Consider the following 22,693-nt stretch of genomic DNA (forward strand, 5'->3'; position numbering starts at 1 on the left):
AGGCCAGTTTCTCGATGGCGATGGGTGATTCGGTGGCTCGGCTGACTCAGCATTATTGAAATTGAAATGACTTGTGGCCCACATTATTGATGCGAGTGTGTTGTGCTGCCAGCCACAATCGCTGCCTCCATTTCTATGCGGTTTTTCAACTCTTTTCACTTTCGTTTGTTTGAGATACGCTTGAATTGCCACCGCAAGCGCGAAAGTGTTTGTTAACCATTTTGCCTCTCTGTTATACAGATTGTACTCAGAATTTCTCGTTTTCCAGTCGCTGGCAATTTGTTCTAGCCACGTCTGGCCAATTAGGCCGTTTAATGCCGCATGAAGCACGGCTCGACCTTGAGTTAGGGCCCAAAACGCGCTAACATATCAGTTAGTTAGCGTTTAGCTCGGTATTTGTGCGAGGTAAATAGTAACAAGTCCGCAGTCTCTAGCATAACTAATTGTATTTACTCGGCCTATAATTGGCACACAAAAAACAGATTCACTTTCCATAATTGTTACATGAAAACAGCCAATATCGTAGGTCTGCCCTTAAATACTTTTTACAAATACAAAATTGGATCGGATACATTTAGTATGGAAGGTAAGGGGCAGCATTGTGCGAGGTTACTACTCGTTGTCATCTCAAATCGGGCTTTATGATGTCATTGAATTCATTTAAAAACTACTTTGAATTCATTAAATGTTTGGTTTCGATGCAATTCAGTTTTATGACTAGCCTTGGGCTCAAAAAAACAACTTGGAATTTGTTTTTAAACTTCCAGAACTTAAGTTTCATACAAAACAAGATAGAATGCTATAGTCGAATTCCCCAACTACCCGTTACTCAGCTAGTATACGACAAATTTCTAAATTTACAGGAATATCGGTAGAAATTGCGAAAAAAATAAAAATAACGAATTGAAAAAACAATTCAAATTTTTTCAAACGGTTGAGCGTGACAGTTTTGTGCAGTTTGTGGGCGTTAGAGTGGGCGTGGCAACAGCATTTAACAAACTTGCAGTTCTTTTATGTCTCTGGAATCTGCATGCCCAATCTCACCTTTCTAGCTCTTTTAATTCCATATTTATTTGACGTTTATACGTCAAGTTACTCTAAGGGTACCAGAGTACCACATATTATCTGATAAAGGAAAAATATGATTTATGATGTCATCGCACTGAGCCGTTTACTCGCACTGTTAATAGCAGAGAGAGAGAGAGAGAGAGAGCATAATGTAAGGAAACATAATTTTAAAGATAATAACAGTATGATAACAGTACAAATTTTTAAAGATGATAGTTTTGTATATTTTCAGGAAACAACAGTTTTCGGTTTTTTTAAGGAAACATATTTTAAAGATAATAACAGGTTTGCGTTTTTTAAGGAAATATATTTTTGAAGGTAATAAACGTTTTTAAAAGATAAAACCAGATGAATGTTTTATTAAAGGTGATAATAGTTTCTTAAATATACTAACTGTTTCATTAAAAAAAAAGTTTCCTAACATTTTTAGTTTACTAATTTTGATGTATAATTTTTTGGATTTTTCTAGCGTACATTTTTTATTTTAAATATGCGTATGCGAAATGTTAATGTTAAACAAATACTGAAAGAGTTTTAAAGAGCGCATTAACAGCTTAAGAGCGGAGAGCAAATGTAAAGTAACATATGTCGGCCAAATTGGCACAGACGAATCTGGTCACACTGAAAGCTATATAAAGCGAGGCAGGCAGCTCACTTTGCGTAGTTGGTCGTGAACCCTCCACGGTATTGGTCGCGCTTTTTTCGCCGTCGCTCTCCTGAAAGTCGTATAATTTCGCTAGCCCTCCACAATACAAAGCGCACAAAGAAAATAAATCGCCAGCGCTAGTTAACTGATTGAAATTGCAATTGCAATGCCTAAAATGCGTACGTGAGTTTCGCGCAGTGTTGCTGTGAAAGTTCAAGTGAAAGCAGATAGAAGAAAAAACAAACCGTGAATACTTGCAAAGCAATAAACCAAAAAGTGCAAAAATACGTAAAGTTTCAAAAAAAGAAACAAGTTATACAAAACCATATTAAAACCAGCCATGCTGTGTCCGCTGATCGGCTTTGGCTTTCTACATGCCCCCGTGCCACCGCCTAGCACCTTGGAGAAGAAGAAAGTCTGTCGCAATCTATTCAACACCGCCCCCGGGGACGCGGAAGTCGATCAGCTGTTGGCCCAGGAGCAGCAGAAGAAGAGATTTTACGTCAAGGAGCGCTTCGGATTCGATATCCAGCATGAGGCTCGTCGGAGTGCGGATGCGGATGCGAATGTGAATGCGGATGCGGTTAGGGGTACGGATACGGATGCCCAGGCCCTCCGCGGAATGCGATATCCAACCACACGGACGATACCCAGTAGCGATGCCGATGAGTGCAATCCGAAGGCAGTAAGCGAAGCGCCGAGGGGCATAGCCCTGACTCCCGCAGAGATCTCCACCAGCGCACGGCTGATCCTCCGGAAAGGTCCAGAAAGCAACAGCAGTGCGGATTTGGCCAACAGCACGAGACATGTCCATAAGCCGTATGCGATGCAGCCACAAGGCCTCAAAGGTACGTTTTTTCCATGATTTATCTGGTTTTATTTTCCCCTGGAAGACCTGGTCTGAATAGTGAATAGTCGTTGGTTTCAAGTTAAATATGCAAGTATCTAATCGATTTTTCCAATGAATCAGCCACACACATATCACTTACAGTGCAGCTAGACTGAAACCTCTAGAATCAATCTCATAGATTACCGCAGTTTTTGTACGTATGCTGCATACATATGTACATATTGTCCTAAAGGTTAAATTTACTAAAGGTACATTTACTTTTTATACAGATGGTGAAATAAGCAGACACCTGATTTTAGCTGCCTTTTCCGTTATTCCTTGCTCTTGCACTCCTTGTTTTGTGCTCGTTCTTTGCCACAGACGTCACCCTTATAAAATTATTCTTCCTTAGTCGAAAAAAAACACCCCTGTGCTCGGATTGTTCTAATTTCGTTCCTCCCCTTCTGCGTTGATTCTTATTGTCACTTCCCTCTTGTCCTCTTTTTCCTCTTCTTTTCTCAGTAGTTTTCCCAGTTGTTTGTGGCTTCATTCACTTGTGTATCCTAGAGCTCAAAGAAGCTGGGTTCAGTAAAATCGAATTTTTGAAATTTTAAAGCTGAAATAGTTTGCCCACCCTTAAAAAAAATATTTCCGTTTGCCCACAGCTTAAACTAAATAAATTAAAGCAAAAAGAAGCTGTCATCAGCTTAAAATATTTTTATTCTTGCACCTCAAGAAACGATCAAAGATCGGAGGTGTCTATGCACATAACCAACATATGCATATAAATAAAACACACATGCACATTTTAAGTTCTGCTATCTACACTGAAAAAATCAAATTGAATAAAAAATGAAAATATATATTTTTAATGCTTATGAAAATTCCAAATTATGATAGATAATAATATCGGGAAATCAATATCGGGTTAGATAATAATAATAAAGGGTGTGCAGATCCTAATGGACGCCACAACTTACTGAAATTAAGTTTTAATTGAAATTTTTTTTAAGGGTAGGCAAACGATAATTAAAGGGTTATATTTTCTAAACAAAAAGTTTTTTCATAATGTCAACTTTTAACATTTCATATCTTTAAAAGTGGAAGTGGGCAAAAGAAAACTAATTGATTGGCAAACGATTCCAGCTTTCAAATTTCAAAAATTCGATTTTACCGAACCCAGCTTGAGCTGTATCCTAGGGTTTAATCTTTTTGGTTGCTCGAAGGTGAATTGGGATACATGTATCTGATGGATAACAGAAAACTTAATTACTTGGGTTCACTGCAGATTTCACAGATTTTGTTAGAGCTATGTATTTCTTGAGTGTTTTTCAAGCGGGAATTGTTAACCCACTTGGACTTTCCATTTTTTTTAGTTGGAAAAATTAATAGTTGAAAGTTCTAATCACCCAGACCGTGCTGTTGTGTTTATTATTAGGCTTGGCCCTTTTGTTTGGTTATTTAACTTAACTAGGGGCTGCAATCAATATTTGCAACAACTGTGCCCACAAAATGCATTCTGCTGTATGTTGTGGCGTGGCTTTTTAGTGCCGTTAATTCCCCCCTTTTTATTGGTTTGTTTGGTCATTCTCTATTATCGCGCCACTCAAACTTTCATATTTCAATCACGTTTATTTTTCCTACTAGCTCGAAATCTTTTCTCTTTTTGTTTTGGTATGAGTTTTTTGTATTGCGCCGCTCCATTTTGGTGCTCGCTCCAAAACGCTGCTTACTTTATTCGCACTTCGCTTTCATCGCGCAGTTCCGACTTCTTATCAATTCCGCATGTCAAGGTCCCAATTTCTGTAGATGGACTTTTGAAAAGAAACTCGAAAAGTATTATTGTAAGTCGATTGCGAATGAATTTCTATAAATAATTTGAAACAATCTAAAGTTTGTGATGATAAAGGTATTCGAAATTATTGAATTGTACAATTTAACAGATTCAAAACATTTTATTAATTTCTAATAATAATTTCGAGTATACATATCTTTAATTTTTTGCCTTTTGTTATTAATGCCTACATTGCGCTGATATTCCGCTAATAGCGTGGCAATCGAGAGTGGGAGAGAGAGAGAGGGAGAGCAGGGCAGAAAGAGAAGGCTGGTCGCCAGTTTTTCTTTGTTTTTTGTCAAAGCAAAAATGCTAAACAAACTGTACGTCAAAATAAAAACTGTTGAATAACATTCGCGCGCCAAAAATCTTTCCATCGCGAAAAGAGATTGCAGCAGAAAATGAACAGAAGAAGCGTAAAATGCAAAGGCAATTAATTGAGAGGCCTCAATTAAATTTAAATCAGCGCCAACGCCTTCTGGTTTTCATGATTGTTGTTTTTGTTGTTTGCTAGCTGCTGCAGTTTCGCCAAAGAAGAAATATAAAAACAAAAAAAAAAACAAAAAATCAACTACATGGCACACGCCTGCGACTGTACATGGGTTGGTGGGCTTCCCACTTCTCTTCTGTTGTTGTAAGGGCCGCACCCACAACGACAAACGCAATCTCAACCAGAGGGAAGCAACAAGAAACGGCACGCTCTTATACAACGACGTCAGTCCACTCACACACACACACGCTCACATACTCACCTACAGAAATATGTTGTCAGAGAGAGCGATTTTTGGTGCGCTCTCTCTTTTTCTCTCTCATCTGTTTGTCTGCCGGTGTTTTTGCGTTTTGGCGCGAATTTCGTATTTTCGTGTTTATTTTTAGTCGTATTCGCTGATAAGCTTTCTGCGTGTGCGACTGTGTGTGTGCGTTATTATGCGTAGTAGTACTACGCACGCACGTTGCTGGATGTTTTTAAAACTCGTCGTGAAGGTCACGCACACCATCGAGCGCAAATCGCGTAAGTACAGCAGTGCCAAATGTTGTGCTTTGTTGTGCTGTGTAGTTTTGTGGCAGGTCCGAAAAGCGGAGCGCACAAAAACAAATCAATTAGACAAAGGTCCTTTATTTCGCCCCTTACTGCTTTCGTGTGTTGTTGTTGTTCTTCTTTTTTTGCCATGTTTTGGTCATCACTGTACTTTTACCACACAGTTGACGCACCATTGGAAATATTTCTATTCTTTGATGATTCATATGATCTACTTGGATATTTTGCATATATCACTAACAATTTACAGCATGTATGTATGTACATATGTATGTCATGTGTGATTTTTTTGAATACGGAAATGATGTTTTCAAAGCGGTCCATTTGGCTTTCGTGATTATGTTTTGGCTTGGCCTTCTGGCCACGCCCCAAAAAGCACGATTATGTTTGTGATTTCCCCCTAAATTTATGTTTTTTAATTATGCATGCAGAAACTCTCTCGTGGGCTCCCACATAAATATTTATAATGGGAATTCTTTGTTTTCATTGCCGACTCTTTCTCCACACACATTTCGTAAACAAAACGCGTCTTGTTTTGTGAAAGATGGAGCGAGACGGAGCTACATACATAGCTGCGTGCTCATAATGATAACGGTAAACGCACTACCGCCCTCACCCTCCCTCATTCTCTTTCTATCCAGTCGCTTTTTACAATGAACTCGATCGTTTTTCCTCCATTCTTCTTCTTCGCCTCTGAAGAGAAACTTAACGTTCTTTGTCGCTGGCTTATAATTTTCTATAACTGTACATTTGATTATATCGCCAGAAGCGCGACTGTTTGGCTGCCAGCGATTTCCCTTCTCTTTCTCGGAGGCTTTCGAGTTTTCGGCACACGTTTGTAACGCCCAAAAAGGTAGATTTTTCCACTTGTTGCGCTTTTCGTTCCACTTTACTGGATACATTTGGCATATAATCTTAACTGTAGCAAATAAGCGTAATTGCAAGATACTTTCTATTTTGTAGAATCATTGCCATTCATAGTTCTATAATTCTATAATCACTCGTTCTTTAATATTTTTCTCTCTACTATAATCATAATAGATGATTTAGTGTGCTTGAGTATTCGGTTTTCTAAGCTAGTCTTGGGGCCTTCATGTTTTTGCTGTTGTTCGCTCTTCAGCTTTTAGGTCACTGCGCAGTGTCTGCGGTTTGGTGAGCGTCTTTGTACGATCGTGTAAGCTCTAGCGGTTTACGTGATGAGGCAACCACAGCTGCCAGCAATCGTGCTTTGATAGAAGTACAGTCGCAGCCCTCTAACTCGAACTGACATTTTTAGCTTTCGAATTGACAGTTCTGACAGTCGAAATGACATTCTTCGGTAAATAATTTTACAAATTTAAAGATACTTTTATGTGCTTGAAATGATTTTTTGGAGATTTTTTGATATGTTTAAATCTCATATTTTAGATTTTCTTTTTTAACATAACGATCCGATCAACGATACATTGATAAATGTAAGGCTCTACAAGTCGAAGGCGATCGACTGTACCTTTACGCTACACAGCTGCACTCTGACGATTGCACTTATCGCTGTGACCATGACATTTAGTATATCGGCCAGCCAATGACCAGGCATAGGTTTAGTGTACTGTCAAGCAACGGCAGCTCTACTCTCTAGGGCTTGCACAAGTGTGCATAATTTCCAGGGCGATAAGAAGGCTGCCGATGAAGAAACGAAACACACCCACTGACACGTATGCAGTATAGTATTTCCAATTGGACTCGCTGCACCTGGCATTGCTTTCCCTTTTGCGTTCTGAAGGTCACAAATGACGCTGGCACTTTTATTTATTTTTGTTTCGCTTTTGCAGCGTGGATTAGTCACAGTATTTTATGTAGCTATGTATTTTACAATGCCAAATACCAAACGTTTACCCCTCTCTTCTTATCTTTTCAGGCATGTACAACGTTCGCAAGGTTGTGAAGGGTATTTCGAAATCCAACGTCAAGAATAGTTACAACAATTACAACAGCAACAAGAACAATATCAATAACAACAACAACAACAATACGATTAATAATATTGATAATGGTACTAGCGAATTGACAGATAAGAAGCAGTAACTTTGGATCAGGATCAGAAATGACGGCGAATGGGCCCCTGGTGGAGCAATAATTGCAATATATGATATTTATTGTAAATGTAATTTTAATTTCTAAAATAATTTGTTTATTTTTTTGTACCCCCGCCATACACAGATACCCTTGTGTATGGATTGTAAGTTTGTTTTAAACCAAGACTTGACGGTCCCAAAATGTTGTTGCATAAAAAATGATTAAGTGAATGGAAAAAAAATGATGAAAAAAAAGCCAATCAGAAACAACAACAAAACTAAAAACCCAGAAAAGATCGGCGCGCGTGCACGGCACAAAAACAGGCAAACAAATCTATGATTAATAATAATAGTAGTATATCCGGGTGCATGGCGATATCGGTCTTATAATGGAAATTATTAAGTTATGGATACGTGCTAGTGTTAGACAAGCGATCGACGGCGCCATGCATCCATTATATAGACTTTAAACCCCAACCCAAACCAATTCAAGCGTTCTCAGCGTGTTTTCGGGTCCAGATGCACGCGTGTGCCAAAAGTATTTACAATTTACTTTGTGTCATGATCTCAATTATTAAAAACAATTTTATTATTTTGTTTATCCAAATGTAATTATAATTGAAATTATTTAAAAATTCTTCTTAGCCCACAAACACACACACACACACTCACTCTCCCTCTAATTAACACCCCACCCACACACTCTAATACACACACACACACACACTGTACTCATATTTATTGTATGTACATTATCGATGTGACATTTTAAATTGTATGTACTGTCTATGTATAAAAACTTCTTGTCTATAACAAAATTATTTCCCCCTTTCGAAAATCTATTTTGAACAACCAAACTGTGTATATTGTACGGAGTATTACCAAACTCCAAGCAGCTAAATGAGAAAAACCACAAAAACAACAACAAATACTGTGCATATTTCCTTAAGAAAGCAAGATGAAAAAAAAAACTTACTGTACTTCTCAAGCGAGGAGAGTAGCAGAAAAAAAACAAAACAAAAAAACTCTTAAAAATACAAATGTAAAACAAAAAACATTTAAAAGCTTTTTATTTGTCCACACTGGTTGGTGCCGTTTGTGGCGCCCTTTTGGGCCGAGATGGCGTGATAATTCTCAAGCGTAAGGAAAAGCGGGGAAAGATAAGTGGATGGAATGACTCAGCTTTGGAGCCTGCGGCTGCGGATGCATCAGTTTCTCCATTAGACAAGGTCCGCTCTACTGCTTCCCCGCACAGTGAACCCTCGATAAAAAGGAAATTTTCGTAGGAGAAGTGGCGCCTATCGTTACCCTGAATGGCATGATGACTACGTTTATGGATGACATTTATAAAACTTTAGAAAATAATTGATGCCATTATAATAATCTTCGTCTTTATCGTGTACATCCATTTGGTGGCTATTTTGTTTAGGTACAATGTGTATGCAGAGCATACCATCGAAACTTTCTATATGTACGATTTATATTGTAGGTTTTTTTCGAGTCCCCACCGTTCTAATTACATTCGATGCAGAGATTTGGTATGCAATCAAAAGTGAAGTGGTTAGGAAAGGAAGTGGAGACCCTTTCCAATTAGGGTGCTTTCCCATTTTCGCTTTCGTCGCTAATCATCCGCAGCAATCTAAGAGGCTTCACTGTGGGCTCTCGTGGCTCTCTCAATCGCCCGCGGACATTTCGGAAAATGCTTTCTAGTCGTAATTTGTGTGCTATTCGTACAAATGTGTGTGTTGTATCTACAATATGTTGCTGGTGGAGTGGAGTGGGCACTTAACATTAGATTGCCTGCGACTTCCGGCGAACAAAACGATCGTTGGGCGTTTGATGATGATTGATGCTGGCCGCATTTACCCCACATTCATCCAACTAATCAAGCGGATGTGGATTACGGATTTACAGAAATAATTTGTTAGGTCTAAACAATGGTATGCAAGAGCATAGCAAACGCAATAGTTGTTACATTTTCAGAGATCTAAGTTGGTAGAGTTCCCCAGAACCGCGATACAATAGTTTTAGAATCAAGACAAATTTCGCAACCACTGACATTTCAAGCATTTGGCACTGCTCTCTTAAGCGAATCAAGAATGCATATGCTTTAATAATGGCACTGCTGGCAGAATGGCAAATTACATGCCCTGCATTTAGTAACAAGCATGTACAACATATTTGCCCACTTAACTAGCGGTCTGGTACGGTTATTAGCATGCAATTTCAAGATTTTAATGGCTCTGCACTCGCATCGCAATCACACACACAAGCACACACACACGCGCGCATTCGCATTCACGTAACGCAACGGAGTTCAGGCGTACAATTCTGGATATAGTAATAGCACTCAAGGTGATATCACTAAACAGCGACTACATACATACATATATGAATTGAACTTAACAACTGGAGAAGTATAGTTTTTAGGTGTATGATTTCGCCATATAGTAATACATCTGCTCAATGAACAGAAAATTAATGAATGCGGCTGGATTCAAAATGGATTCCAGAAATTAGTCATTTAAAAAAGTGAAAAAAGAAGCTAACCTTTAAATGAATCACTGCACTTTCGTATTTATAGGTGAAACGATACCTGAGAATAGCAAAACTATTCGGTTATTAGCTTGTAGAGTGGTTTCTTAAGATCGGAAGTCCTATTCACTTGCCCGCCATTGTGGGTGCGGGAAAGAGAGAGAGAGAGCTAAAGGTGTTTGCACTCTCGGCAAAGTCACGTTGGCCGCAATACGAATTCTCGTTTTTTGTGCATTCGCCACGCAATAAATTCAAAGCTGCTAAGCGAAATTTATGACGTCGATTTGAACTTGCCATCTCTTTCTGCCATTACGGTACAGTTAAACCAGTGTCTTAGAAAAAAAAACGGTATACAGGGTGTTTGCACTTTGTCGTCAGAATTGTGTCTCTATTTCTTCCTTTCACACTTTTATTTTATACTTTTTCTACACTGCAAAATCACAATAACTTATGGCACGACCAAACGGCGGATTTAATTGCATTCCGTTTTCGCATTAATCACCATTAATGTCAGCGGCTGCATTCGAGTGGGGTGCAATGTCTGGAAAAGCGTGAAAAGCGAGCCAAGGCCATCTGTCATCGTACAGTAAGTATGTACGCATGTATGTATGTATCTATGTGCATACATATACATACATATATGAAATTGAAATCAATCAGAAGTGAGTGCCCCCACTCCCTATAGCCATCTCGCTCGCACCTTCGGAAATCCCGCATGACGTGAGGTCAGCAAAGGGGACAAAATGAGGAGCACTCCACTGAGGAGCCGACTCCATGGGCCAATGCTCTAATCTCCTGACCAACTTGTGGCTTCGCATTTTCTCCTTGGCCCCACTCGACTCGGATCATTAGCCATACCCTTTCATTTACAGGGCTTATCGGTTGCTTTACAAAGTTGAAAGTATTAAAGATCTGTAGATCCGTAGTGCTGCTTTATATCATCTGCATAAAATATTTGAACTTTTTAAAGACTATCTAAATGGAGATCTCAGTACCATATCTGTACAATAATTCATATAAATTATTATTTCAAAATGTATATAAGATAGATTTAAAAGATCCTAAATATCCATCCTACATATCAAACAAAGGCTCAGTTATTTCAGGTATTCCACTCTTCGGCCGTGTTTTGCGACTGCTGTTGCCATAGTAATTTCAGATGGCCAAGTTCGAGCAATTTGCTGGGCAAATCAACGACATGCAAAGCACTTTTGTTTATTTCGTTGATTGTTCCCACAATTTTCGTACAATGCTGGAAAATGTACGTGCCCAAGAGTTGTTACTGTAATTGTGTTAAAAAAAAAAAAACAAAAAAAAAAGATTAAAAAAGCGAGCAAAGCGAAAGGAAAATAAAGAAGATGAGGGAAAAAAATAAATCATACAACGTGAAAATTCTTTTCAAATGCCACACAAAGGCGAAATACCAGAGGGGAAGCGTGGGGGTGGGGGCCACTCGAGGGGGTTCCCCCCGCTTGACAGACCCGAAAGATCCCTCAGATGCGCACTGTAATCGTTCTCAGTTTTTCGGATAGGACAGCGAAGATGTTGCACAAAAGATACGCCAGGGGAAGATCACGTACAGCATGAAATGGGGGCGTCATTTACATTGGCTCATACTCGTAGGGCAGTGAGCTTAGAGCCAGGATCGCATCCCATCGCCACGGATCGTGAGCGTGTGAATCACAAGCAAAAGTGTGAGATGAGCTGGCCAACTTGGTCTTGGGAAGGGCAGCCTAATACATACATAAGTACTCGTAGATCTCTGAAACGTGATCTTAAAATGGAAACGTGCTGCCTTGTTATTGAGATGTCGAGATCCCTGTTTAAGTGCGCCTGAGTGACCTTTTCAAGCCCGGAAAATGAAGGAACCCAAATATAACTCTTCCATAAATTGACCGAGATCATAAAACCCCTAGGGAACACTAGCTTAAGCCTTCTGACAGCTCACTAGTTAGAAATTTCACTCTCACTTGTCATTGTCGAACCGAAGATTGTTTCCAGAGATAAGTTGTCATTTGATATCCATTCCAATCGACGTTTTAAGTTAAAGTTCTAAGATGGAAAAGTGAATATTGCCCAATATACTGCGCGTATGCTTTTTCCTTGCCAGACATATGGATTTGGAATTATTTGAACGTATAATAACCAATGTCAAGCTTGTTAATCGACCCCATCCAATTATCATAATTGATTTAAGGCAAGCCGTAACATTTATAAAGTTGCTCAAGTAAATAAACAAACCAAGCTTATAGGGAACATAAAGTGAATTAGGAAATCACTGAGCTGTGTACTTGGAAGTGGCAAAGGGACGACTTTTAGTCATGATGAAATCTCTGAAGAAGGTGAGCCTGCCAGCACTCTCCGCAGCTATCCTCTTTTGCAGTTACCACTACGGCAGGGTCCTGGGAGTGATATGCTTTGACATCGGCCAAAGGACATCGGACAATTCCCTGGTGGCTCGCAGTAAGCAACAATTCAAATGGTTCTGTCTGAGTTTCCGACTCATCAGTGCCACAGCTGTGTGCTGCTTCTGTGCCCCCAATGTGGCGGTAATCGAGGATCCCCACGAGTGGTTGCTGCAGTGCTTGCGCCTGTCGGCCAGTCTCATATGCGGCACCTGCATAATGGTGGTGCAGATCTGCTATGAGAAGGAGCTGCTCCGCATGATCAACAGTTTCCTGCGGCTCTTTCGACGGGTCAGACGATTGTCGTCCTTGCAACGGTTTGGATTTGGAGGCAAGCGGGAGTTTGTCCTGCTCCTGTTTAAGTTCATCTGCCTGGTCTACGAACTGTACTGTGAGCTGTACCAGCTATGGCGTCTACCCGATTTGGCATCCTGGCTTAGTATGCTATGCGATATATTCCTGGAAATAGGCTCTCTAATGATCATACACATCGGATTCGTTGGGTATCTCAGTGTAGCCGCTCTCTATTCCGAGGTGAATAGGTTCGCCCGTGTTGAGCTGCGTCGGCAATTGAGATCCTTGGAACGTCCTGCCGGAGGTCCTGTGGGCCGCAGGCAACTAAGGATCGTTGAATATCGTGTGGATGAATGTATATCGGTATACGACGAAATCGAGCGCGTTGGCCGCACATTCCATCGCCTCTTGGAGCTGCCCGTTCTTATAACACTTCTTGGAAAGATATTTGGTACCATAATCCTATCCTACGAGGTAATAATCCGTGCCGAGTTGTACCCCAGCAAAATCGGCATGTGGGGTCTGGTGGTGAAAAGTTTTGCAGACGTGATACTCCTTACCTTGGCGGTCCACGAAGCGGTCAGTAGTTCACGGATGATGCGCCGCTTGAGTTTGGAGAACTGCCCGATCAGTGACCACAAGGAGTGGCATGTAAAGGTAGGTAACCTCTAGGAATTCCTGATCATTTCAATTGATGTGCCCCTTGCGTTTGCAGTGGGAAATGTTCTTGAGCCGCCTGAACTTCTTTGAATTTCGTGTTAGACCCTTGGGATTATTCGAAGTCTCCAACGAGTTCATCCTGCTGTTTCTGTCCAGTATGATCACCTATTTTACCTATGTGGTGCAGTACGGCATTCAAACCAATCGATTGTGAGATGAAACGGATGTGCTTGAAATTGTACTGTAATATTTCCTAAAGTTAATTAATTTTGGTAAATACTGCTCAACAATCAATGCACTATGGCATTAGGCAAATTGAAAACTAAATCCAGATAGTGCTCGACTGATTGGCTGCTCAAACAATCGGCAAACTAATTACTTAATGGCTAAATAAAGTATATGGATGGCTTTACAATGTCTGGTTTGTTCGTCAATTTTGTTGAGGACCCAACTAATCAAGTAGCGATCTGGAATTTGGACAAGTGCTTGTATCTCTATGGGAAAATCCATCAGTTGTCACGCAGCTCCAGCGACTTTTGGGGTCTCCAACGAACCCTGTTCTTCCTCTGCGCAATGGTGACCTATCTGGTCTTCCTGGTACAGTACGGCTTGAGTCGCAGCACATTTGATTCAACGTCACGCATTGGTTGCGGCATTGCACCCTCCCAAAAACCTGCGATACGATACACCTGCCAAGCCCACTTGCCCACCTGTCCAGCTGTCCTGCGGTTGCACGCAAATAAAACAATGAATAAACAACGGCATTACATAAAACAAACTAGAGAAAACAACAAAGAAAACAAGCTCAAATCGGCAGTTGCAGGACCCAATTCCCAATTTCCGGCTAACCGTTTGTTCCGCTGCAGTTTTCCCATGAAACTTGGTCGCGGCATTAATTAAACATTCATGCTGACGTCGAGCAGAAAATTTATGCGCCACTTGGGCGACGGGGGGACCGCGGGAGGCGCAACATCAGCGGACAGTTCAGTTCACGCTAAAAGGCGCATAAAAACAAGGCCGAGGCCGTCGCTCTAATTAGCATAGGTTAGGGTACAAAGCCGGTCCTCAGAAAGCCAGAAAGCCCATAAAGGTGCACTTGCCACTGCACTTGTTCTTGGGTTGCCGGGTTCAGGTTGCTGTTCAGAAAAAGGAAAAAATATATATGTATATTTTAAAGAAAAACACGGCGACAAAGGGCCGACCAACGGCGGCGATAATAAAAAATCAAATTGCCCAAGAGCAGAGACCCAAGATGAGGATGAGATGAGCACTATTATCTCGGTAGTGGAACTGTGCCCAGAATAATGACCCAATCGGTTCTGCTCCTGCTCCTGCTCCGGCTGCTGCCTGAGATTTTGCTCTTTAAACTGGAATGCCCCTGACTGGGGTGCCCCACATACCCTGTAATACGTGCGGCTTGATGTGTTCCTGAAACAGCTCAACTACCGAGGGTCCAATATTAAAATGTGAGTATTATTGGTCCCATGATGACAGATCACATAGGTTTACATGTCTTTTAAACTACTTGGTCCTCGCCTAAATCTTGGCTACATTCTTCAAAAACTGAATTCGTGCTCATGACCTTAACCAAAGCCATATTTGGGTATCTCGTAGTCGCAGATGGGTGACCAGAAAATATGGCTTGACTTCTTTTCAACTGCCTCGTTTTTTGTGCGTGCTGTGTAAACGGCAAGATAATCATAAAACATGGCATTGCTCAAAAATACATAATTGTACTTCGCAAGAGACATAACAGAGAATCGGAGAAAGGGCAGGGTGGTGGGGGTGGAGAAGGTGGTGGTGTTGGTGTTGGTAGTATGAGACCGAGCCAAGTTTTCAGTCGGTTTTCCCATGATTGTTCTGCTGCCCGGGTAATTATGGGTCACTATTTTTTCACTCGATCTTTCTCTCTCCTTTCATTCCGCAATTATCATACTTACCTGCAACTATGTGCCAGGCAAAGCTGAAGCCATAAAGCCGGAATCAAGAGAGACAAACGAAAAAAAAAAGCAAAAAAGAAAAATTAATGATGCTTTCAACATTTCACTAGACAAAAGAACCAGCCGGTGCTCGAACTTGGGAGCTTGAGTGCCTGAGTGCAGGTAGCGGTGCTTACTTTTGGCCAACAACCCATGCCCATGCCCATACCCATGCTGGCCAAAAAGTACAGCTACAGCTACAGCCAGAGCGGATGGAAATCTCATCATCATTACGAGTTTATGCCGATGAAAGCCTCGATTTCAATCAAGAGTCCCAGATTCAGTGCGGCAACCGGTAGCAACTTGCCAATCAGCAGGGAACGCAGATCCATTAGCCCTAAAAGCGTTCGGGCCCCCGGAAACCCATGGGGAATTGCTAAAATGTAACTGCCGGCCAGTTGATTGCTATAATTCCGCCCAAAATTGAGTGGCGAACTGAGAAAAACACCCGCCAGAGTTAGCAAACCAGAGTTAAAAACCCTTTTTCACTGCTCGACAATGGGCGTAATTAGTCCTAATTTATTTATTGCTCAATCAGGCATGGCAGTTCGATGACTATAAGCCTTTTCGACTTGCTGATGTAAACAGCTTAAAATAGCCACAGGCCTGTTATCTTATCTCATCTACATGGGACAACGTCTTCGCCGAAAGAACCGGCGGTTTAAGCTACTGGGCAATATGCAATCGTACAACACAACTTTTTTTGGTTTCTATTATTTTTTTTAAATTTTTGATGGAAACTTAGTCAATCGAAATCCTTTATGGAGCACAATTAGTTGCCAAATGAGCCTTTATGGTATCTTATCAACGTTTCTCTTTGGGAAATTTATCACACCAATTTGCAGTTGCTTTCCATAATCATGCCTACCATGCTGGGCAGCCAATTAATGTGCTTCCACATCAATCGATTTAGGTCATATTCAATCAAGGTGCCGTCACGAAATGCATTGGAATTTTCCATCTTCGGAATGCACGGCTAAAATTGACTTCATTGCGTTCCGAACTGGAAAAGTACATAGTTCGCTGTTTACCCCTCCAACTAGTCCCCCTCTTCTGCTCCCAGTCGGTTGTCAATTTTATTCACGGAGCTAATTAAAAATGGCACATTACTGCAATTGCAGCCCAGCCTTTTCTAGACGCGTTGCCTTCTAAGTTGTTTTGCATTAGGGTGGGTCGTTTCGGCTATAGCAGATAATTATTAATAATTAATAACAATGAACAATTACTTCGATTATGGCTGATAAAATATATAGCTTTTCTTGAATTGTGTGGTTTTAACTACTAAAAGGTCAGCTTAAAAGCAAATTAAGCAGCTCATGATATTTGAATTTTTAAGATCTCTATAAAGCACTTGTTTCCTTGTGCAAACAATCAACTGTTATGGACTTCAACTTGTACTTTGAAGAAATATCTTTCCTTCTGGAAAAGACCACTGGGCTTGATAAATAGGCCTCCATTTACTAAGCAAATATGGCATACGATTAAACAAACATCGAGCCACCCTAGTATAGCTATATACCCTGTTTATTTGTATGTGAATATTCGTATTTATATGCAGAAACCAAGCAGAGACAAAACGACTGTATAAGTCGAGCGGAGGAGGCTCCAAAGAAATTGGCACGAGCTGAGCACACGTCCCGCGTTGGGAGCTGAAGTTGGAGCTGGAGATGGGGTCTTCGGATGGAGTTGGGATGCAGTTGGGATGGAGTTGGGGGCATGGCCCGAGATCTCGTTGGGTTGGCGTACAGTTTCTGGCTCAGCCACAATCCCCAATACGAATCCGAATCGCGAACTGCGAACTGCGAATTGCGAGGGGAACCCGTTTTGTGGGCTGCTTTTGGGGGCGCGTAGGCGCTCGACACACGCTCAGTTGGAGGTTGAGAGTTGCAGAGCGCGTGTGCAACGTGCCATCTGGAGAGACGGATCCAGTTTGGCAGCCAGCAGTCGCAGCTCAAGAACCTGGTCAAAATCTATAGCCCAAGCACTGCACAGTAGCCACGGGCCAGGCTGGATCTCTGGGCCGCCGAGGCGCAAGATAATCGATGTATACTAATTATTTGCTTTGGCTGCAACTGTTTGTCATGCTCCATGCTCGGTGGCTGTACAGCTGCTGGTCTGCTCATCGGAGCTGAGGCGGCGGTACAGCAAGAACAAAAAGCTCCAGCCGATCCAGCGACGGTAGCCAACACCCCAAGGAAGACGGAGAGAATCTGTGTGTAGGCGCACTGCAAGAAACCGGATGTGCATAGTTGGCGGCCATACAATCGTGTGTGTGTTATTCCTATTAGTTACTTTCAAACCGGATTGCAAAATGGAACGATGCCAGCTCAGCTTATTAGATTTGCATTTCCCTGGCTCAGCGCTCAACTTACAAATGATTTCCATTTAAATGACAATTAGCCTTGTTCTCGATTTTTAATCTCATCAAATGCATACGTACATATGTATGTCTTTCATAGTGTTACTGCACGAGGCACATAAATCGTTTGAGATTGGATTCGAGGCTGTCTGACTGCTGAATTGTGTTCTACAATGTGGTAATGAAAGTAGATCTTAAGTGCAACACATTAGAAAAGAAAAGTAAGCAATGGTTATTCCATAAAAAGTACCAGCTATAGTACCTATTATAGTAAAGTAGCGTCAAGATACTCGTATGGTTAAGTTAAAAGTAGCGTCGAGATAAGGTTAAGTTACAAATAGCGTCGAGATATGATGGGTTAAAATAGCGTCGAGATATGATGGGTTAAAGCGCCTAGATATGGTTGAGTTAAAACACTGAGAGCTGCGAAAGCTGCCCATTTGGCTACATAACAGTTGAACGATACGCGCGCGAGATTTCTCCCAGTGTAGGATGCGAGTTGCCCAGTGCCACTGCGCCCGTGCGAGCTGAAGCTGAGCAAATATATCGCCGTCAGCTAAAATAATGGTCATCGACAGCAGCAGCAGCAGCAGCAGCAGCAGCAGCAGCAGCAGAGGAGTTGTTGTCTTGGGCAAGGTTGCGGATGATTTGGACTTTTTGGAATGGGAATGGTTCTGTGTTTCGGCACGGATATACACACATGTTGGTATAGACGCAGGTGTGAGGGGACAGGGAGCGCTCCACACGGTAGTCAAGTTTAGACACCTTAAGTACACAGGAAAGCGTCATTTATGCGCTCGTTTTCCAAAACGACAAGCACTGGGCGTGGCACAGAAAGGGGCAGCCGCCGCAGGCCAGGGGGAGGGTTAGCCGAAAGGGGGGCGGGGGCTGGGCGATTAATTACACGGCCAGCAGATCAGTTTAAAGCCCAGCCAAATTATAGATAGCCGCAGCTGCAACAGATTGCTGCCGTTGCACTGCAGCAAGGTCAAATCGTCGCTGGCTGGCTGGACCAAGCGGCTAATGCTGCATGTTGCGCGTTGCACATTGCATGTTGCATGCTGCATGCTGCATGCTGCATGCTGCATGCTGCATGCTGCCCTGCAACACAGATCGATTTCAATCAACACTACCTGCCCCCCCTGCGCGCAGCAACTTACTTTTAAGCCTTCCAAACACGAACAACAAAAAGTACAGTCCACAAAGATCAACAACAACAGCGGCAGCAGCAGCAGCAGCAGCAACATCACAGCAGCAACATCTACAGCACATGGGGGCAGAGTGAGCAGAGAGGGGGGATGTACGTCAAGTTTTCGTTTGGCTTTGGCCAACTTTTTGACGTGTGGCAAGCCCAGCTCTCAAAACTGGTTTGTGATTTCAGATTTGGGAGCTGCAAAAAGAAAAAAGCTAAAAAAAGTTCAACAACTGCCAGCCGGCAGCGCTGTTGCAGATGTTGTTGATCTCGTGCTGCTGCTGCGTTGTTGCTGCTGTGTTGCTGCTCTCGACTCAATGCAAAGACAAGTAGCCGAGAGACAACGACAAACGAGCGAATGTTGCGTAAATTACACGAAAGAATATGAGAAACACGAAGCTTGAAAAGCACTAAACAACGACAAAGAATGAGAAAGCACACTGAGCAAACTGATCCACCAAATAGAGCAGGAGTTGTGGAATTTTGTACATGATACACGGTTTCCGCATATATTTCAAAAAAGTATTAACAGCAAGCCATTATAAAAGTTAAATATCTTACCATTGAATGTATTTGTTGTTTAAATTAAGAGGTTTCATGTATTTCTTTTGTACAGGTGCTGAAAAAAGAATAACAGTGGTAAAAACATACAAATCAATATTCCTGTACGATCGACTGTATACGACCTCAATTATTAAATGCTCAAGTTATCTGCGTCTCTTTCTGTTGCCGAATGCTATCTGCCTCTCTTTCTAGCGCCTAACTCTTTCTAACTCTTTTGTGTGTGTGGATTCCATTTGCCATAAAGTGCGTGAATTGTGGGAAAGTGGGTCAGACACACAACGAATTTCGAATTTCGAATTTCGGTTCATCGAACACACAAATTACGCGATGCCAGAATGTGTGCGTGCTGAAAACATGCCCCTCTAAAACATTTTTTCAGCCATCAGAAATGACGCAGTGTATCGCGTATACCGCGATTCGACTACGCCACCGATCGTGTGTAGGGTATCATTTTGATTACTCCTTGTGCTGGTCGATCGCGGTCGATTTATTTGATCTGTGTCGCAACGCTTGCAACTGCGGTTAATGCAGGCGGATAGATAAGATAGCGAAAATTCAATTCCCCAGCGGGTTCTTGACCTCATTAAGGGGCCCCCTTTGAAATATTCAAATTGTTTTTGGAACTAATGATGATGTAGTATAAAGATAAACACGCGAGTGTGGCTCAAAGTATAATCGTGCCTTAAGCCTACAGATTAGATGTAAGCACATTTGTAAATAACAAACGGATTGATAAGTTTTAACATTGCTTGACTTTTCTGTGAAGATCTAAGAACTGTAATTCGTGTAAGCAATTAACCTTGTTGTAATTAGCCAGACCAGTTTTTAGTTTTAGGTTTATCTGAAGTTCATCCAAGTCTCTGTGTAGGGCATCCACGAATTCGGAGAACTTTATGCTCTGCGCTGGAGCAACTTGTTGTTTGTTAGCTTTGTAGGTTTTTAGGCCAAAAACGGGTATTTGCCATTTGCTGTTTTTGGTGTGTGTGTGGACGCGAGTGTATGTATGTATGTATGATCTCAGAAGTGTAGTACGGGGCCAGTCGGGGTCACTCCCCCGCAACTCAGCAGCCGATATCTCTATCCTCGAGATACAAACACAACCTACAGATGTTTTTTCTTCGCGATCGTATTCTTCGGCCATTGTTGTCCCTGTTCGCGTATCTGTCGCCCACTTAATTTACTATGCATTCTGATCGCAAGTAGTTGATCGCAGTGAAAACAGCCCCACAATCAGAGAATTTATCGTTCTCGTTCTCGTTCTCGTTATCGTTCCCGTTCTCATTCTGGGTGGAAAAGTGGCTCCACAAACGCTTGTTTGCCGATCTCCCCATTTAACATTTCAACGTTTCTTTTTTGGGCGGCAAAAAATTATTTATCACAAATGAAGTTGTTATTTTTTGTTTATGTCACGTTTATGGACACACGATCTCTTTCTATTGCCCCCCACTCACGATCACGTTTCGTTTGTTGATTGCGTTTGTGGTTTCTATTTTGTTTCTAGCGATTCGTAAGTGAAAGTATGTGGAACATGACGTAGCTGCCGTTTGGCTTCTGCGGCGGCTTCTGTGGATTCTACAAAGGTCAAAGTGTTTGCCGCCGCCGTGTTTGCGCACAAGCCCACTTGTTAAGAGCCCCAGGCACCCCGACGTCTATCATTCTGTAGAATGCTGGATGTCATACGCTAATGGCATACCTATTACTTGCTGGGATCTCTATGTTGATATAATCTTCTGAAGTAAAACAATGAAGTATATACATATGTATTTATTTAGACAAGTCTTAGTAGAGTAACCTTAGTTCTTAATTGTTTAGTTTTTGGTGATAATATAAGCCTATAAACTCCGTTTAAAGTATAATCATGTTAGTTTCAGAGAATCTAATGGGTATCGGTTAGTTCCCACTTGGCCTCTGTGCTGGCTGCATTGCTTGTTACATGTGTACAAATGCTCAGAGACAACAAAATGGGTGGCAGGAATGGGGGTAAATTGGGTGGTACATGCAACCGCGACTCATTGGTGGCGGCATCTTTCAACTGGCGGCGGCATCCCGACAATGCCGCAGCTCCAGCCCCCCAGCGCCTCCCAGCTGGGTCTCCAAAGTGCCAGTCGGTGCACCATTCCAATAACTATTCTCGACGGAATCGCAGTGCCAGTGGCGGAGCTTCCGAACTAATTACATTGCAAAATACCTGAAATGTTGCGAACGGCAGGAAATCAGCGAAACGGGAACGTTGCTGCTCACTTTTCTGGAATGGCTGGCTGTGTTCTGTGGCACCCCAGTGGCTTTTTGTGGATCCGGTGATCAGATCACAGCTCCGCTGGCCGGAAATATGCATGGCTTGGCCAGAAGCTTTTGGCCAGGTTCGGTTCCCTGGCTCCAAGTGCGCGCGAAAATACGAGCGAAAATTTGAATGTGCTCTCGTCAGTGTCAGGGATTGAAAGATCCCCTCCTCCTCCAAGCCGACACATACATGTGGTATCTCCTGCCCCCACACCCCCCAAAAAACAACAAAAACCCAGGGCGTGTGCAGCGGAGCGGAGAGCTCGGAAATTAATTCAGTTGCAGGCCAAGGCGCGTACTTCTGCCGTTGGGTTCGCCTTTGTTTCCATTTCGCCACCATGTCGCACTCACGGGTCAGTTGGGATCGAAATCCCGGGTTCAGATGCCTCCCCTATAACCCCTCCGCACCTACACATACACGCGCATATATTCATATACATATGTACATGTGGCGAGCATATATAATAGGCGTGACAAGCGCGTTACGCTCCGCTGACGCCCAAAATAATCAAAGACTTGGGTCGAGACGATTGCGATGACGATCAAGTGATGAAATTAAGATGGGGTGGAGGGGGGCGTGTCAGTCCTAAAAATAACAATAAGTCCAGACCACAAATTCATACATGTTGCAATAATATATTTCGCTAAAATATTTTTTCTCAAATTCAAACATCTTGCAATAATATATTTCGCTAAAATATTTACTCTCAAATTCAAACATCTTGCAATAATATATTTCGCTAAAATATTTATTCTCAAATTCATACATGTTGCAATAATATAATATTTCGCTAAAATATTTATTCCCGAACTAAGCATTTCATATTTATTCTCAAATTCAAACATCTTGCAATAATGTAATATTTCGCTAAAATATTTACTCTCAAATTCATACATGTTGCAATAATATAATATTTCGCTAAAATATGTATTCTCAAATTCAAACATGTTGCAA

The 22,693-nt window shown here is 41.8% G+C and overlaps 2 protein-coding genes across 2 annotated transcripts; both read left to right on the top strand.

Moving 5' to 3' along the window:
* Positions 1-1,701: 1,701 nt before the first annotated feature.
* LOC6554379 (gliolectin) lies at positions 1,702-8,076 on the top strand. Its single transcript, XM_001982326.3, has 2 exons — positions 1,702-2,562; positions 7,314-8,076. Exons 1-2 carry the CDS (start codon positions 2,055-2,057, stop codon positions 7,478-7,480), a joined length of 675 nt encoding a protein of 224 aa, XP_001982362.1. The 5' UTR covers positions 1,702-2,054; the 3' UTR covers positions 7,481-8,076.
* Positions 8,077-12,326: 4,250 nt separating this feature from the next.
* LOC6554391 (putative gustatory receptor 93c) lies at positions 12,327-13,578 on the top strand. Its single transcript, XM_001982327.3, has 2 exons — positions 12,327-13,361; positions 13,420-13,578. The coding sequence occupies exons 1-2, from the start codon at positions 12,327-12,329 to the stop codon at positions 13,576-13,578; spliced, it is 1,194 nt and encodes a 397-aa protein (XP_001982363.1).
* Positions 13,579-22,693: the final 9,115 nt, after the last annotated feature.

Source organism: Drosophila erecta, unplaced genomic scaffold (genome assembly GCF_003286155.1).
Source record: "Drosophila erecta strain 14021-0224.00,06,07 unplaced genomic scaffold, DereRS2 tig00000000-arrow-pilon, whole genome shotgun sequence".
Taxonomy (NCBI): domain Eukaryota; kingdom Metazoa; phylum Arthropoda; class Insecta; order Diptera; family Drosophilidae; genus Drosophila; species Drosophila erecta.